Source organism: Cherax quadricarinatus, chromosome 42 (genome assembly GCF_038502225.1).
Source record: "Cherax quadricarinatus isolate ZL_2023a chromosome 42, ASM3850222v1, whole genome shotgun sequence".
In the NCBI taxonomy this organism is placed as follows: Eukaryota; Metazoa; Arthropoda; class Malacostraca; order Decapoda; family Parastacidae; genus Cherax; species Cherax quadricarinatus.
In genome coordinates this window covers 15,846,577-15,865,653 of record NC_091333.1, presented here as the reverse complement: position 1 = coordinate 15,865,653, position 19,077 = coordinate 15,846,577, and the positions used below count along the sequence as shown (strand labels likewise).

The 19,077-nt window shown below is 39.5% G+C and overlaps 1 protein-coding gene across 1 annotated transcript in view; it reads left to right on the top strand.

Moving 5' to 3' along the window:
- Positions 1 to 19,077, top strand: part of LOC128695660 (nuclear RNA export factor 1) — a 97,034-nt gene that overhangs the window by 77,475 nt on the left and 482 nt on the right. The window contains exons 14-15 of the mRNA XM_053786422.2: positions 7,223 to 7,390; positions 9,491 to 9,672. Of these exons, the coding sequence (XP_053642397.1) occupies positions 7,223 to 7,390; positions 9,491 to 9,672 (350 nt within the window). The remainder of the gene's footprint in view (positions 1 to 7,222; positions 7,391 to 9,490; positions 9,673 to 19,077) is intronic.

Genomic DNA, 19,077 nt, shown 5'->3' with positions numbered 1-19,077 from the left:
CTGGTAATTTGTACTGAATTTTTTCCCTGCCTGATAAATATAGCACTACATTCAGAATTAATGGTCTGATGTCCTCACTCATTGTCTCTCTAATGTATTTTGGTAATGCACATAAATTAGAGCTCATCAAATTAAAACATTAAAATGACTATCTGTTTTTCACACTAGTCTCATAGACTATTTTGTTTATATTTGTAATTAGAACCTATTATTATGGACCTTACCTTGTATTATCTTTTTCAAGTAGTAGTGTGAAAATTTGTCTGGACTGCCTCCATGTGAGTTGCCTACCCTGGCAAGTTCTGTTGACACCGAGCCCTGAGGTCGGAACCTCAGCCTCACAAGTGGCCTATAGGACAGATTTCCATAAATGACTGATGTTGCAAGAAATCTCGCCTGCATGCATGTATAAAGGACTAACTTACTTGGTGTTGGAGAATGTGTCCCGATCTTCAGCCTCCCTAAGCTTTAGCCCCTCCGGACTTCCCCTCAGAACCACGTGCAACCGGGAGCCTTAATTCCTGCAATATTCAGTCGATATTAGTGACCTGCCTGCACTTCAGAAATTCCTGTTTCCATGGGGGTGTGTATCCCCTAGTATAACTATGCAGAAATGGACACTAGCTTCTAAGCCTGATGGAGTGATGGCGGTACATATTGGTCATGAACTGCCGCATGCACAAAGGCCCACAGCTCAACTCACTCGCAATTTTCCCCAGAAACTGGCCAGAATCCCGCAGAAAAAAGGGAAGTCTCGTCTTACTGTATAGGCCTACGGAGGAGGTCATCTACGGTACACCGAGGTGCCTCCGCCAGATTTCCCCAGGTCTAGTATGTGAAGACACGTGGGGGTGCCGCCTGCTGATCACGGCACTTGTGCTCCAACGGTGACTGGTCTTAGAGGAAAAGGGCACTGCGGTCTCAAACCCATGCCCCAGTATTCAAACTTGGGCTGCCAGTTCTCCCTGGCTAACATAACCTAGTGTTTGCCTACATTATCGGCCTATTACTACCTACGTTAAGGTCTTAGGTCTACATTATTATTATCTACAGTTAGCTCAGTAGTTCTAATATTAGTTCACTAACAGTATAAACTACCTACCTCTTCCTTGAAGGGTAAATCTATCAATTAAGAAGTACCTTCCAACCACCTTCGCCAACCCGGGTGTGTGTGTGTTTTGGGTGGGTGTAAGGGCCACCCAACCCAGCTGTTCATCGCAGCCTGATGGGATCTTTGTACAATGTATCTGTCCTGTGGAACTTTATGACCGAATAAATTTCCACAAGTAGTATTTAATAGTGTTTTGTACATAACAGATATAATACAGCATTCTCTTATTGTGTCTGAGTTCTACTATTGAAATCTCAACATTATTTTTCATTTACATTTTTTCACCAGCCTGTAAATATTTTTTACTAATATTGCTATGGCACTTCTTTTCCTTATTCTGTCTTTACTTTACACTTAGTAATTAAATGACTTATTTCTACTCTTATTTTCATTATTTACCTGCCAGAATTATACCCTTTGTTAAGGCAGTCTTTTTAGTGGTAATAAATACAGTGGAACCTCAGTATGCACCCTTAATTCATTCCAGAAGGTTATTCGAGTGCCACTCCGTTTGAGTATTGAACAAGTTCTTCCCAACCAATTTTCTGTTTGGTTGGCTATTATCACTAATCGTTGTAGGCCCCATGGTGATTTATTTATACAAATAATACAAAAAAACACCAAAAAATGCAAAGAAACACGAAATAGTTTACAGCGAAGTTCTGGCAGGTCTTATTTGTTTGGTTGAGTGCTGAGCTTTGTTCAGGTGAAGAGCTGGTCATATACCAAGGTTCCACTGTATGTATCTTCTTTCAACAAATCCGTATCCCACCGAGGCAGGGTGACCCAAAAAGAAAAACGAAAGTTTCTCTTTTTAACTTTAGTAATGTATACAGGCGAAGGGGTTACTAGCCCCTTGCTCCCAGCATGTTAGTCTCCTCTTACGACACACATAGGCTTACAGAGGAAGAAGTTCTGTTCCACTTCCCCTCGGAGATAAGAGGAATTAAACAAGAACTAGTAAGAAAATAAAAGACAACCCAGAGAGGTGTGTGTGTGTGTGTGTGTGTGTATATATGCTTGTACATGCAAGCGTAGTTTAACCTAAGTGTAAGTAGAAGTAGCAAGACGTACCTGAAAACTTGCATGCTTATGAGACAGAAAAAAAACACCAGCAGTTGTACCATCATGTAAAACAAATACAGTGGAACCTCAAATATCAAACTTAATCCGTTCCAGGAGTTAGTTCTAAATTCGAAAAGTCTGAAAAGCGAAGCAATATTTCCCATAAGAAATAATGGAAATAAAATTAATCCGTTCCAGAAACCCAAAAATATTCACAAAAAAATACATTTTATAGAGATTAATTATAGTTTTATATACACACAACAAATATTGTGTTTAATTTTGTATTAATAAATTTAAATAAATTTAAAATGGGAAGTACAATGCCTGCACTCTAAAGGAGGGGTTTTGGGATATTAGCAGTTTGGAGGGATATGTTGTGTATCTTTATACATATATGCTTCTAAACTGTTGTGTTTTGAGCACCTCTGCAAAAACAGTGGTTATGTATGAGTGAGGTGAAAGTGTTGAATGATGAAAGTATTTTCTTTTTGGGTCACCCTGCCTCTGTGGGAGACAGCCGACTTGTTGAAAAAAAAAAAATAACATTTTACTTACCTTTATTGAAGATTGGTGATGGCATCTGGAAGATAAGGAGGAGGAGAGAGGGAGTTGGGGTTAGTGTTTGGAAGGAGAATCCCCCTCCATGAGGACTTCAGGTATCAAAGCCCTCTCTGGGGGTTACTTCCCTTCTGTCTTTTAATGCCACTAGAACCAGCTTGAGAGTCACTGGACCCTTGTCTCACAAAATAACTTTCCACAGTTTTCTGTTTCTGGTGCCTCTTTAAGATTTCCCTAAAATGGGACATGGTTCTGTCACTGAACTTGTTGCAAAGACGGCTTGTTTCAGCTTGCTCAGGGTGGTACTTCTCCACCAACATTTGGACATCATTCCACTTGGACATCATTCCACTTGTGTATTATTTCCTTCTTCACATCTATGGTGTTTCTCACTTTCTTTACCACAGGGGTACCACTAGCAAGTTTTTTAGGCCCACTGTAGCTTATTTCACAGTTCCACAAGCACTAAACACAATGAAATAATCGTAAAATGTTTGAATGAGAGTTCAGGTTAGTGTTCAGTGAAGCATCAACAAAATCAGACCGGCTCACTGCCCCTGCATGGGGACGCAGGGGCAAGTTCGATAATAGGGACAAAGTTGGTTCGAAAAAAGGGTTCTATTTTCGAAGAGTTCGATAAGCGATATGTTAAAAATTTGAGGTTCCACTGTACAGGCTTCTGTTTTGCAATCACTTGGCAGGACGGTGGTACCTCCCTGGGCAGTTGCTGTGTACCAACCTACTACCTAGAAATAAATGTTTTTTTATTTTTTCAACAAGTCGGCTGTCTCCCACTGAGGCAACGTGACCCAAAAAAGAAAGAGAATCCTCAAAAAGAAAATACTTTCATCATCATTCAACACTTTCACCACACTCACACATAATCACTGTTTTTGCAGAGGTGCTCAGAATACAACAGTTTAGAAGCATATATGTATAAAGATACACAACATATCCCTCCAGACTGCCAATATCCCAAACCCCTCCTTTAACCCCTTGACTGTCGCAACCCCAAATCCTGAGGTGTCTCATGGTGTCGCAAAATTTCCAAAAAAAAATCATTTATTTTTTCTTATGAAATGATAGAGAATCTTTTCCCGATTGTAATGACACCAAAAGAACAAAATTTTATGGAAAACTGACAGAATTACGCTCTCACGAAGTTAGCGACCTCGGCGATATTTACGAATTGGCGATTTCGGCCACTTTGAGTCCTACTTTTGGCTAATTCCATTGTTCCAGTTGACCAAACTCATAGCTATTTCTTTAGAACTCCATTTTGTCTATCGATTGAGTACAAGAAACTGCCCATTTACCGATTCAACTACCCAATAACATGGTCAGAAATTTGCAATTTGGCCAATTTCACGAAAATTAAAAAATATGACAATTTCAAAATAGGGTCCAGAATGAATAATGCAGACATTCCTGGCTCTAAAATAACATTTTCTCTGTTCATAAGTCATGTCTCCAGGCCCCTCTGATATTACTCTTGTTTTCTATTTTGAATTTTTATTCAAACAAAAAATAGAAGATTTACTGTTATGCAGACTACTGCAATATTGTAATAATTGTATAAATAATATCAACCCATTCATGACTGCATATTAGAATGGCTACTTGGACATTTATTGGAAAATGACATCATTTGTTTACTTTTGAACATCGGCAAAAATCAAACATTTCCCCTACTTTGAGCTCCATTTCAAGGTTCTTTTCATAGTAAAACCAATCAAAATCACCTCTATTTCTATAATATGTTTTCCATTTATCAAATGAGACTAAGGAAACAAGAATACAACCATAAATACTATACAAAAAGTAGACCACAAAGTTGGCATTTTGATAAAAAAAAAACGGTCGGAGTTTTTTTTTCTTTCATTATGCACTGCGTGCTGCAGGATTTTTTTTATATGGTGCATACTGACCACACAGACCCATTCTCTCACATGTGGGCCTACCAGCTTTCTCCTGCTTGATTTAAAGTCGCTAGAATTTGAGTGTACGTCAAAAACGGTGGCTCGTAAGACGTATATATGCGACTAAAACAGTCAAAGGGTTAAAGTGCAGGCATTGTACTTCCCATTTCCAGGGCTCAAGTCCAGCTATATAAAAATAACCGGTTTCCCTGAATCCCTTCACTGAATATTACCCTGCTCACACTCCAGCCGCTCGCCAGGTCCCAAATACCATTTGTTTCCATTCACTCCTATCCAACATGCTCCGCACGCTTGCTGGAAGTCCAAACCCCTCGCCCACAAAACCTCCTTTACCCCCTCCCTCCAACCTTTTTGAGGACGACCCCTACCCCACCTTCCTTCCCCTACAGATTTATACACTCCATGTCATTCTACTTTGATCCATTCTCTCTGAATGACTAAACCACCTCAACAACCCTTCTTCAGCCCTCTGACTAATACAGTGGACCCTCGACCAATGATATTAATCCGTTCCTGAGAGCTCATCGTTAATTAGAATTATCGTTAGTCGAGTTAATTTTCCCCATAAGAAATAATGGAAATCAAATTAATCCGTGCAAGACACCCGAAAGTATTGAAAATAAAACTTTTACCACATGAAATATTAATTTTAATACACACAAACTGAAGAAGACATGTACAATTACATGACATTTACCTTTATTGAAGATCTGGTGATGATTGATGGGATGGGAGGAGGGGAGACTGTGGATGGTGTTAGTGTTTAGAAGGGGAATCCCCTTCCATTAGGGCTTGACACCTCAAGTCCTTTTCCGGGGTTACTTCCCTTCTTCTTTTAATGCCACTAGGACCAGCTTGAGAGTCACTGGACCTCTGTCGCACACCATATCTGTCCATAGAGGCCTGTACCTCCCGTTCCTTTATGACATTCCTAAAGTGTTTCACAACATTGTCAGTGTCACAATTAAACACTTGTTCAGGTTTCAGTTCTTCACTGTCTATGTACTCCTTGAATTCCTGCACATATTTTTCAGCTGCTTTTTGATCCAAACTGGCAGCCTCACCATGCCTTATCACACTATGTATGCCACTACGATTCTTAAATCTCTCAAACCAACCTTTCCTGGCCTTAAATTCACTCACATCATCACTAGTTGCAGGCATTTTTCTAATTAAATCATCATGCAACTTCCTAGCCTTTTCACATATGATCGCTAGAGAGATGCTATCTCCTCCTATCTGTTTTTCGTTTATCCTCATCAATAACAGTCTCTCAGCATCTTCTATCACTTGCGATCTCAGTTTCGAAAACATAGTTGCACCTTTGGCAAGAACAGTTTCCTTGATTGCCGTTTTCTTGGACACAATAGTAGCGATGGTTGATTGGGGTTTTGTGTACAACCTGGCCAGCTCGGAGACACGCACTCCACTTTCATACTTAGCAATGATCTCTTTCTTCATATCCATAGTAATTCTCACCCTTTTTGCTGTAGGGTTGGCACTAGAAGCTTTCTTGGGGCCCATGGTGACTTATTTTGCAGGTGCAATAACTAAAAATGCTGTGATAATATGAAATGTTCCGATTGTATGTTTGGATGGGACCGCGGTGGCTGGCTGGCTTGTAAACACTGGCCACAAGTGGACGCTTCTCAGACGGAACGAATCGTGTTGGTTGAGTTTTTTAGCGCTAGTCGAGGCAAAATTTTTGCGTTAAAATGTATCGCTAGTTGGATTTAACGTTAGACGATGCCATCGTTGGTCGAGGGTCCACTGTACTTTTATTAACTCCACACCTCCTAATTTCCGCACTCCAAATTTTCTGCATAATATTTACACCACACATTGCCCTTAGACAGGACATCTCCACTGCCTCCAACTGCCTCCTCGCTGCAGCATTTACAACCCAAGCTTCACACCCATATAATAGTGTTGGTACCACTATACTTTCATACATTCCCTTCTTTGCCTCCATAGACAACTTTTTTTTGTCTCCACATATACCTCAACGCACCACCCGCCTTTTTTCCTTCATTAATTCTATGATTAACCTCATCCTTCATAAATCCATTCACTGACACGTCAACTCCCAAATATCTGAAAACATTCACTTCTTCCATACTCCTCCTCCCCAATTTGATATCCAGTTTTTACCTAAATGTTTTGATACCCTCATCACCTTACTATTTTCTATGTTCGCTTTCAACTTTCTACCTTTTCAAGTACTGAGATATTCAGTACATGAAATAGTTTATTGTCCATGGGGTAAGTGGAACAGATTTCTTCCTCCATAAGCCATACATGTCATAAGAAACGACTAAAATGCCGGGAGCAAGGGGCTAGTAACCCCTTCTCCTGTATACTTTACTAAAGTTATGAAGAGAAACACTTGTTTTTCTTTTCAGGCCACCCTGCCTTGGTCGGATATAGCTGGTTTGTTGAAAGAAGAAGAAATGGTTTATGAATGTTACATACAAATCACATTGCTGTAAAAATAGGTTATAAAATATTAATTTTTTAATAGGCTAAAATATTTATGTATTTGCAGCCTAAACTGATAGTTGTGACTCTCAGTGGGGTATTCCGTCAACAGGCAGACCGACTGCCACCCATTCGTTCATTCACACGTACCTTAACAATTGTACCTGAAGGAACCGGTTACTGCATATGTAATGAGCAGATCTATATTACCACAGCTACAGTGGAGCAAGTTAAGGTAATCTCATTAAGTTTCATTTTGTATTAGTACTTAGGCAATTAATAAAATGTGTTAGTGTTTAACCCTTTGAGGGTCCAGACCCCTAGTCTGAAAATTCCCCACAGGATCCAAGAATTTAAAAAAAAAAAATTATTATTTTCTTATGAAATGGTCGAGAATCTTTTTCTGAAGGTAATAAAACAAGAGGTATGAAATTTGATAAAGAATTGACAAAATTACGCTCCCGCGAATTTTGCTGTGTCAGCAATATTTACGCATTGGCGATTTTGCACATTTTGAGTCCTGTTTTTGGCCAATTGCATTAGACCAAATTCTTAAAGTTCAAAATATTCCAATTTCAAAATAGGGTCTAGAATAAACAATGCAGGCATTCCTGGCACTAGCATAACATTTCCTCTGTGTATTAGTTATCTTTTCAGGCTTTACAGACAAATTCCATTTTGATTTTTATTCATATAAAGAATTTTTATTCGCACCAAAAAGTAGATTTGCTGTTATGCAATATTGTAATAATTGTATAAATAATATCAGCGCATTTGGGAACGCACATTAGATTCACCACCTGATGTTTATTACATGCATGGTATGATTTGTTTGCTCTTGAACATTGGCAAAATTCGAACATTTCTGCTACTTTGAGCTCAATTTCAAGCTATTTTCATTACTAAAACCAATCAAAATCATCTCTATCTGTAATATATCTTTCATTCTATCAATTGAGACCAAGAAACCTCGAATACAACCATATAAACCATACAAAAATACACCACAAAGTTGCTGTTTTAATCCAAAAACACACTCCCAGTTTTTTTTCTCATTATGCACTGTGTGCTGCAGGATTTGTTTTATATGGTGCACACTTCCCACATAGATGCAGTCTCTCATATCTAGGCCCAGATTTACCGCTCAACATACTGTAGATGCATTCTCTCGTATCTAGGCCCAAATTTACCGCTCACTGCTTATCTGAGTGAGCTGAGCTCAAGACAGTACTATGGCTTGGACCCTGGCATCAAACCTGTAGAACTATGGAAAGGACCCTCAAGGAAGATACCTGCTCTTGTTACAGATATTGTTATTGCTAATAATGCTGTTGATGTTTTTGCTTAATTGTTCTTTGTTACTGTTATTTCTAGTGCTATTGCTACTACTTTTAAGGACTATTATTCTGGTATTGCTGTTATAAAGACAATCAAAGAAGAACATGCCATTGATGCTGATGTTATATATCATGTTCAATAACATGTTTTAATAAATACTTAGCAGTTGATTGGTTAGCATTGCAGTCTTGTGTTTGAAGCATTTTTCCTGTTCTCACTTGTACCCCTTCAAGTTTTTCTTGTAAACTTTGCCATTCCTCCTTGCTGAACGTACCAAGTTTAATGCAGATGCTATCTATTATTTCTTTTTATCAGATTACAATATTGCAATGGCTTTAAATACTCCATTCCCATCTTGCATTGCTTTCTGATTGCATTCAGGAAACCACAGGTGGTAAAAATTTGAAGCTGATTGAATGAGTCATTTTTCAGTTAAAGCATGGATTACAATGATTACAATTTTTTTTTTAACTCTTTTACTGTATTGAGAAATTTGTCTGCACACAAAGCTCAATGAGTACTTGGATCTATTATTCATTCCCATGTGGGTTTATAATTTTTTTGCATATGTACATACTTATTTAAGGATTTTCAGGAACTGTGTTCCTTATTAACAGCATAACCTTTGTATTACATACAGTATACTGCAGTACAACTTGTTTGAAAGTCATTTTATTGTGCAATAACAAACTTTAAAGTTATAAAATATTAGGTGCATGGGCACAGATGCAACTAATGTGACATTTTATTGTGGCAACATTTCTCCTGGAGAATGAAACGTTGCCACAACAAAATGTCACATTAGTTGCACCTGTGTCCATTCACCTAACATTCTGTCAGTAATTCTATTATTATTACTAGTTGTAAAATACTATATCAAAAATTCTTTTGACTGTTAAATTCTGTCTTACCCTACATATTAAACTCTACAAAAGTAAAGCTCAGTATGTATTACTTTGATTTTTTGTTCACTGAATTCCATATTACCTTCTTACAGAAAGCATTTAATAAGACTCGGGTGGTTGCACCAGCACAGCCCATTATGGTGTCAGTGGAGCAGATTGAGCCAGCCCCTGCAAATGATCCTGGTACCCAGCAAGCCACACTTCTGCCCATGCAGGAAGCTATGATAATTAAATTTTCTGAGGCATCTGGAATGTTACCGCAGTTTTCACAACTGTAAGTACTATACATGTTTTTTTTTTGTTTTTTTTAACAAATCAGCCGTCTCCCACCGAAGCAGGGTGACCCAAAAAGAAAGAAAATCCCCAAAAAGAAATTACTTTCATCATCATTCAACACTTTCACCTCACTCACACATAATCACTGTTTTTGCAGAGGTGCTCAGAACACAACAGTTTAGAAGCATATACGTATAAAGATACACAAACATATCCCTCCAAACTGCCAATATCCCAAACCCCTCCTTTAACGTGCAGGCATTGTACTTCCCATTTCCAGGACTCAAGTTCGGCTATATAAAAATAACCGGTTTCCCTGAATCTCTCCACTAAATATTACCCTACTCACAATCCAACAGCTCGTCAGGTCCCATATATCATTTGTCTCCATTCACTCCTATCTAACACATTCATGCACGCTTGCTGGAAGTCCAAGCCCCTTCCCCACAAAACTTCCTTTACCCTCTCCCTCCAACCTTTTCGAGGACGACTCCTACCCCGCCTTTCTTCCCCTACAGATTTATACGCTCTCCGTGTCATTCTACTTTGATCCATTCTCTCTAAATGACCAAACCACCTCAACAACCCCTCTTCAGCCCTCTGACTAATACTTTTATTAACTCCACATCTCCTAATTTCCACACACCGAATTTTCTGCATAATAATTGCACTGAAACTCTCCCGCCCCCTTCAGCCTTGTTTCACTTAAAGCCAGGACATCCAGCTTCTTCTCATTCATAGCATCCACAATCATCTCTTTCTTATCATTCGCACAACATCCACGCACATTCAGACATCCCACTTTGACAATTTTCTTCTAGTTATTATTATTAATAATCTTTACAGGAAAAGGGGTTACTAGCCCATTGTTCCCGGCATTTTAGTTGACTTTTACAACACACATGGCTTATGGAGGAAAGATCTTATTCCACTTCCCCATGGATATAAAAGGAAAAGTAATAAGAACAAGAACTATTAAGATAAACCTCAAAGAAAACTCAGATGAGTGTATAAATAAACGTGTACATGCATGTGTAGTGTGACCTAAGTGTAAGTAGAAGTAGAAAGACGCATCTGTAATCTTGCATATTTATGAGACAGACAAAAGACACCAGCAATCCTACCATCATGTAAAACAATTACAGGCTCTCGTTTTACACTTACTTGGCAGGACGGTAGTACCTCCCTGGGTGGTTGCTGTCTACCAACCTACTACCTACAGAATGAAAAATATATTACACAAATAGAGATGATATTGAATGGCTTACAGAATAAAAGTACCTTGAAATTGAGCTCAAAGTAGCGGGAATGTTCGATTTTTGCTGATGTTCAAGAGTAAACAGATCACATCACGCATCCAATGCACGTCAACTGGTGGGTCTAATATGCTTTCACAGATGCACTGGTATTATTTATACCATTTTTACAATAATGCAGTAATCTGTGTAACAGAAAATCTTCTATTTTTTGTGTGAATAAAAATTCAAAATGAAAAGCAAGCATAATATAAGAGGGGCCTGAAGTGGGAGGAGCTATAAGAGAGAGAGGCAGGGTTATCTATCTAACACATTTATTCCAACTTGATATCAGAAACACAATAGATAACATAGAAGCACAATAAAGATGCCAAAATTAATAATAGAAGGCATATTATATGGAAAGGCAGAGGCAGTGTTTACATAAGGGCAAACACACTTAGATCACGAATATTTTTTCCCTAACATAGAAGCACAATAAAGATGCCAAAATTAATAATAGAAGGCATATTATATGGAAAGGCAGAGGCAGTGTTTACATAAGGGCAAACACACTTAGATCACGTTTGTCTTAACAAAAAGCTCAAAAATAGTGCGATTTTTTTCGAATATTTTTTCCCCGAGTCCTATGTTATGCGTGTGTTTTCCTAGATTATCTTGGAAGTAAGATATTGACCTGTTTCTTGACATGGTACCGTTAATAATGAATGGATTGAAATGATTTTTCACAGCAAATAGAAAACAATGAATGTTTTACACAGGTACCAAGATTAGACACGCGAGCACCGCTTGCATATTTTGCTATTATAGTGGTCCCTCAATAATCGTCCGGCCTGAAAGTCGTCCATTTCGGAAATAGTTCCGTTATTTCGTCTAAACATTGGCTCACAAATGGTTCATTAACTCGCTAATCGTCTTTCGTCCTGGATGCGTACTCACGGCTCTGAGCCGTTCCCAGCCAGTGTGCCATTGTTTACCAGTGAGCGACGGTCCCCTCACGTGTTCATACGAAATATTTCATAATATTCCATTCATTTTAGTGCTTGCAAGTGCTAGATAAGCTACCATGGCTCCAAAGAAAGCTCCTAGTGCCAAACCTTTGGTAAAGAAGGTGAGAAATACGATTGAATTTAAGAAAAACATCATTGAACAATATGAAAGGAGCAAGAGTTTCAGCAGGAAGAGCAACAGATCGCAGCTCAGAATCTTGCTGCAGAGGAGGAGGAATAGAGATGGAAGAAGGTGCCTTCTTCAGAAATTAAGGAGATTTTTGAAATGTGGGGTAGGATGGAAAGATTTATGGAGAAACATCACCCTGAGAAGGATGTTGCAAGCCATATCGGCAACTTGTACAGTGACAGAGTCTTGGCCCATTTTAGGGAAGTTTTAAAGAGACGCCAGAAACAGAGCTCTCTGGACAGTTTTTTTGCGAGACAGGACTCCAGTGACTCTCAAGTTGGTCCTAGTGGCATTAAGAAACAGAGAAGAGAAGTAACCCCAGAAAAGCACTTGGTACCTGAGGTGTTGATGGAAGGGAATTCCCCTTCCAAACAGTAATTCAATCTCTCTCCTCCTCCAGTCTTCCATACACTAAGAAGAATCACCAATAAAGGTAAGTGTTATGCTGTTAATGTTTCATTCATCATGTGCCATTGTATTGTTTATGTACTACATATATATTTCATGTAAAAAATTTTTTTGTTTTAATACCTCTGGGTGTCAGGAACGGATTAATTGTATTTACATTATTTCTTATGGGGAAAATTGATTCGAAAATCGTCTTATTTCGATAATAGTCCCACTTCCAGGAACGGATTATGGATGATAATTGAGGGACCACTGTATATGGAATAGGTGGTAAGTTACTAAATGCTGTAAAGAGCTTTTATGAGGATAGTGAGGCTCAGGTTAGGGTGTGTAGAAGAGAGGGAGAATACTTCCCGGTAAAAGTAGGTCTTAGACAGGGATGTGTAATGTCAACATGGTTGTTTAATATATTTATAGATGGGGTTGTAAAAGAAGTAAATGCTAGGGTGCTCGGGAGAGGGGTGGGATTAAATTATGGGGAATCAAATTCAAAATGGGAATTGACACAGTTACTTTTTGCTGATGATACTGTGCTTATGGGAGATTCTAAAGAAAAATTGCAAAGGTTAGTGGATGAGTTTGAGAATGTGTGTAAAGGTAGAAAGTTGAAAGTGAACATAGAAAAGAGTAAGGTGATGAGAGTATCAAATGATTTAGATAAAGAAAAATTGGATATCAAATTGGGGAGGAGGAGTATGGAAGAAGTGAATGTTTTCAGATACAGTGGACCCCCGCATAGCGACCTTAATCCGTGCAAGAGGGCTGATTGTTATGCGAAATGTTCGGTATGCGAATGAATTTTCCCCATAAGAAATAATGGAAATCAAATTAATCCGTGCAAGACACCCAAAAGTATGAAAAAAAAAATTTTACCACATGAAATATACATTTTCCTACACACAAAGAGAAGGATACATGCACAATAGTAGAGTAGTACATGCACAATATATATTGTGCATGTACTACTCTACTAAATGAAGAATAAATGACACTTACCTTTATTGAAGATGCAGCAATGACTGATGAGACACTGTGTCCTGGGAGTGCCTTTTCCTCCTGAGTACTGTAGGTCCTGTTTGGCATTTTCTTCCAGAACAGGCCTTATCATACTGTGTATGCCACTACAATTCTTAAATCTCTCAAACCAACCTTTGCTGGCTTTAAATTCACCAATATGACCACTAGTTCCAGGCATTTTTCCCTGTTCACCTGGGTGTTAGTCGACTGGTGTGGGTTGCATCCTGGGAGACAAGATTAAGGACCCCAATGGAAATAAGTTAGGCAGTCTTCGATGACACTGACTTTTTTGGGTTATCCTGGGTGGCAAATCCTCTGGGGTTAATTGTTTCTTGGTATTCTCAATAAGCCACACCAACAACGGTGCTACAGCAGCAGCAGCAGCTGACGGTGGTACAGCAGCAACAGACGATGCTACAGCAGCAACAGACGATGCTACAGCAGCAACAGACGATGCTACAGCAGCAGCAGACGATGCTACAGCAGCAGCAGACGATGCTACAGCAGCAGCAGACGATGCTACAGCAGCAGCAGACGATGCTACAGCAGCAGCAGACGATGCTACAGCAGCAGCAGACGATGCTACAGCAGCAGCAGACGATGCTACAGCAGCAGCAGACGATGCTACAGCAGCAGCAGCAGCTGACGGTGGTACAACAGCAGCAGCAGCTGACAGTGCAGCAGCAGCTGACGGTGGTACAGCAGCAGCTGTACCACCAATAGTAGCGATGGTTGATTGGGGTTTATTATACAACCTGGCCAGCTCGGAGACACGCACTCCACTTTCATACTTAACCCTTTGAGGGTTTTGGTCGTACTAGTACGTCTTACGCGTAGGGGTTTTTGACGTACTAGTACGCATAAATTCTAGCGGCCTCAAATCTCGCAGGAAAAGGCTGATAAGCCTAGATGTGAGAGAATGGGTCTGTGTGGTGGGTGTGCGCAGTAGGAAAAAAATCTGGGACCCAGTGGTGCATTGTGGGAATGCCATCATAGTACACAATTTCCACCGTGCCCTGCGGTAAGAAGTTCCTCACTCCTCGGCGAATTGGGACACTTTTGTTCCCCAGCGACAGTTCTAATACAGATGGAAGTGACAGTGAAGATGAGTTTCAAGGTTCTGGTGAGGTTTTGACCGAAACTAATGACCATAATATGGGTAATAGTGAGGAAAACCCAGACAACCCACAGCCTTCCACCTCTGGTGCTGGGCCGTCGTTCAGTTGTACCAGAATCAAAGAGGAAACTCCTATTTTCCAAAATCCCAGACTCAGATGTGAGCATTGGTGATGATAATGATAGTGATTATGAACTACAAGCTCTTCAAACTTGTTCCAAGAATGGAGGAGGAGGAGGAGGCAGAGGAGGAGGAGGCAGAGGAGGAGGAGGCAAGAGGAGGAGGAGGCAAGAGGAGGAGGAGGAAGAGGAAGAGTAGGAGGAAGAGGAAGAGGAAGAGTATGAGGAAGAGTAGGGGGAAGAGGAGGAAGAGTAGGGGGAAGAGGAGGAAGAGGAAGAAGAGGAGGAGGAGGGTGGAACACTAGTACACTGGTACTGGTACACTAACATTTCTGTCTGTCTATTTGTCTGTCTGTCAAGCTCCCTGTCTATCTGTCTATCCGTCTAGCTCTCTGTCTCAGAGAGCCACAAGACTGTGTCATCACTTTTACTCACATCTTCAAGCAGAGTATAGCACTTTGTCTGGATTTCTTGGGTTATCCTAGGTAATTTATACTATGTATACTTGTATTTATGTGTACCTGTGAGACAGAGATAGACAGACAGATAGAAAGAGAGAGACAGATTGAAAGAGATAGAATGAGGGAGAAAGATAAAACACCATTGTGTATGACACCATGTTTCAGAGTTCCACAAGCTGCAGAACTAATAGGAATATGTTCAGTGACTGTATATTGGTATATATATTATAGAACAATAATAATAAACAATGTTTTGTATTGTTTGTTTTTGTAAACAAGTTTTGTAAACAATATATTGATAATTATGTTTGTGTGCTTATTGTGTTGTATACAACGAGTGTATATATGTACATTGCACCTTACTTTGGTCTCATAGGCCACATAAGTTATGTGAAAAAATAAAATAGTGAAAAAAACAACAAACCTTCAAATACAAGTAAATCAAAGTTTACCGGGTGAGCGGCAGTCGCCGCTGTTGCCATACGCGGCTCATTTTCTGCAAACTTCATGCATCCATATCTCCGTAAGTATTGATGGTAAAAATTTTTTGTTTATCCTATAATGTTTAGAAAAAAAAACTCTATTTTTTCATAAGAAAAAATAATTTTTTTTTTTTTTTGAAATTTGGCCGACCCTGAGAACGAGTTTCGGAGAGGGCCTGTCGACCCTCAAAGGGTTAACAATGATCTTTTTCTTCATCTCTATAGTAATTCTCACCCTTATTGCTGTAGGGTTGGCACTAGAAGCTTTCTTGGGGCCCATGGTCACTTATTTTCCAGAAAAAATCACCAAAAACACTGTAATAATACGAAATGTTCCAATTGTATGCTTGGATGTTACCGCGGAGGCTGGCTGGTAAACAATGCCACCGGCGGAACTTGTGAGCGTGGCTCAGGCCACACATTGGACGCGTCTCGGACGAAGGGCGGTGAGCGGGTTTTTGGGTGGTATGCGAGGCAAAATTTTTGCGAAAAAAGCGAGCGGTATGCGGATTGTACGGTATGCGATGCGTGCGGTATGCGGGGGTCCACTGTACTTGGGAGTTGACGTGTCGGCGGATGGATTTATGAAGGATGAGGTTAATCATAGAATTGATGAGGGAAAAAAGGTGAGTGGTGCGTTGAGGTATATGTGGAGTCAAAAAACGTTATCTATGGAGGCAAAGAAGGGAATGTATGAAAGTATAGTAGTACCAACACTCTTATATGGATGTGAAGCTTGGGTGGTAAATGCAGCAGCGAGGAGACGGTTGGAGGCAGTGGAGATGTCCTGTCTAAGGGCAATGTGTGGTGTAAATATTATGCAGAAAATTCGGAGTGTGGAAATTAGGAGAAGGTGTGGAGTTAATAAAAGCATTAGTCAGAGGGCAGAAGAGGGGTTTTTGAGGTGGTTTGGTCATTTAGAGAGAATGGATCAAAGTAGAATGACATGGAAAGCATATAAATCTATAGGGGAAGGAAGGAGGGGTAGGGGTCGTCCTTGAAGGGGTTGGAAAGAGGGGGTAAAGGAGGTTTTGTGGGCGAGGGGCTTGGACTTCCAGCAAGCGTGCATGAGCGTGTTAGATAGGAGTGAATGGAGACGAATGATACTTGGGACCTGACGATCTGTTGGAGTGTGAGCAGGGTAATATTTAGTGAAGGGATTCAGGGAAACCGGTTGTTTTCATATAGTCGGACTTGAGTCCTGGAAATGGGAAGTACAATGCCTGCACTTTAAAGGAGGGGTTTGGGATATTGGCAGTTTGGAGGGATATGTTGTGTGTCTTTATACGTATATGCTTCTAAACTGTTGTATTCTGAGCACCTCTGCAAAAACAGTGATAATGTGTGAGTGTGGTGAAAGTGTTGAATGATGATGAAAGTATTTTCTTTTTGGGGATTTTCTTTCTTTTTTGGGTCACCCTGCCTTGGTGGGAGACGGCCGACTTGTTGAAAAAAAAAAAATAATAATAATGTACTACATATAATAATTATAATAATAGATGGCTTCAAAAGGCCATCACTAGATGGCAGTGTTTACCACAACAAAGAGGGAGCGGTTGTGGCTGCCTCCACCTGTTACATGACATATTTTATTAATTCTCGAGTATATATCATGTTTCTATGTTATTTATATTGTCTGTTATGTCATACTAGATGAACTGTGATAGATAAATAAGCCGTATAGATGATATTAGCGAAATTATTCATGAAGAATTTTGCCCGGTCTCCAGACAAACTCTCCTCCACAGCCGACACCGCCCATACCACTACATGAATGACATATTTTATTCATTTTAGAGTATATATCAGGTTTCTATGTTACTTATATTGTTTATTATGTCATATTAGATGAAGTGAGATAGATAAATAAGCCGTAGAGTTGATATTAACGAAATTATTGAAGTACAGAATTCCACTGGAACGGATTAATTGCATTTCAATTTATTTAAATGAGGAAAATTGACTATGCAAACGAGCAAATGCAGTTGCGAGCAAAGTCATGGAACGGATTAAACTCGCAAGTAGAGGTTCCACTGTATATTTATATAACACTTTACAGGAGACAGTTAGAACACTGGTGTAAATTTATGACAAAACGATTATAGATACAGCCTCTCCTCACTTAACAGCGGAGTTCCATTCTTAAGATCACATCGGTAAATCAGATTCGTTGCTAAGCAAGGAGCATATTATAATGGTAGTGGGTTTGTGTCAACCATCTTTGATATTGTTTTAATGTCACCTTTGCACCATTTATAACATTTTAATATGTTACAATATACAGCGGTGTATGTATATTGTAATAAACAGAATAGAGGAAATCAGCTCTAATATACATTATTTAGGTATGCATACTGGTCAGAGACCCGTCATAAGTTCGAGTAGTTGGTAAACGAGTATGTCACTAAGTGAGGAGAGGCTGTATATGTAACCTGTTTTGCTTAGACATGCTGTATGACTCTTGTGGGTTTAATGCTTAGTTTTGATTGTAATAATAATAGTTTGCTTAGACATAGAATTTTTTTTATATATAAAATATTAGTTTACTAGTTAAAATTCCTGGACGTACTGAACTCTTATTGACTTTGTATGTTCACCTTAGTGTTAAAGCTTTTTGGATGTTAGGTAAGACACATATGCAACAGTTAGGTATCTTTATTTCAAAACGTCTCGCCTACACAGTAGGCTTCTTCAGTCGAGCACAGAAAAGTTGGTAGAAGTCTGAAGAAGCCTACTGTGTAGGCGAAACATTTCAAAGTAAAGATATCTAGCTGTTGCAAATGTGTCTTACATAACATGTCGGTATTTTATACCATTTTAATATTCACATTTATTTATATTGAGTGAACTGCCTAGGCCATTCAACAAGCTTTTTTTTTATTCTTTAATGGCCATCTCTTGCCAAGGCAAAGTGACCCAAAGAAGAAATAATATCGTCCATAACTTATTCCATTGTTGTTGCCAGAAGTGTGCTGACATCTCAATTCAGATTATCCTCTATCTGCTGCATCCTCACTCCTTCAAAGTGCAGGTACTGCCCTTCCCATCTCCAGAACTCAAGTCTGGCTAACAAGTTTCCCCAAATCCCTTCATAAACATTGCCTTTCTCACACTTCAGCAGCACGTCTATTAGAACCCACTTGTTTCCATTCACTCATATCTAACAAGCTCACACAAGCCTGATGGATGCTCAAGCCCCGAAAACTCGAACCTTCTTTTACCCCTTGTCACACAGACCCACTACCTAGGCCAAAATTTACCACTCTCGGCTTATCAGAGTGAGCTGAGCTCAAGGCATAGATCTATGTGAGGAACCCTGGCATCAATAACATAAACTATATGATGGACAGTGAAAGGGTTAAGC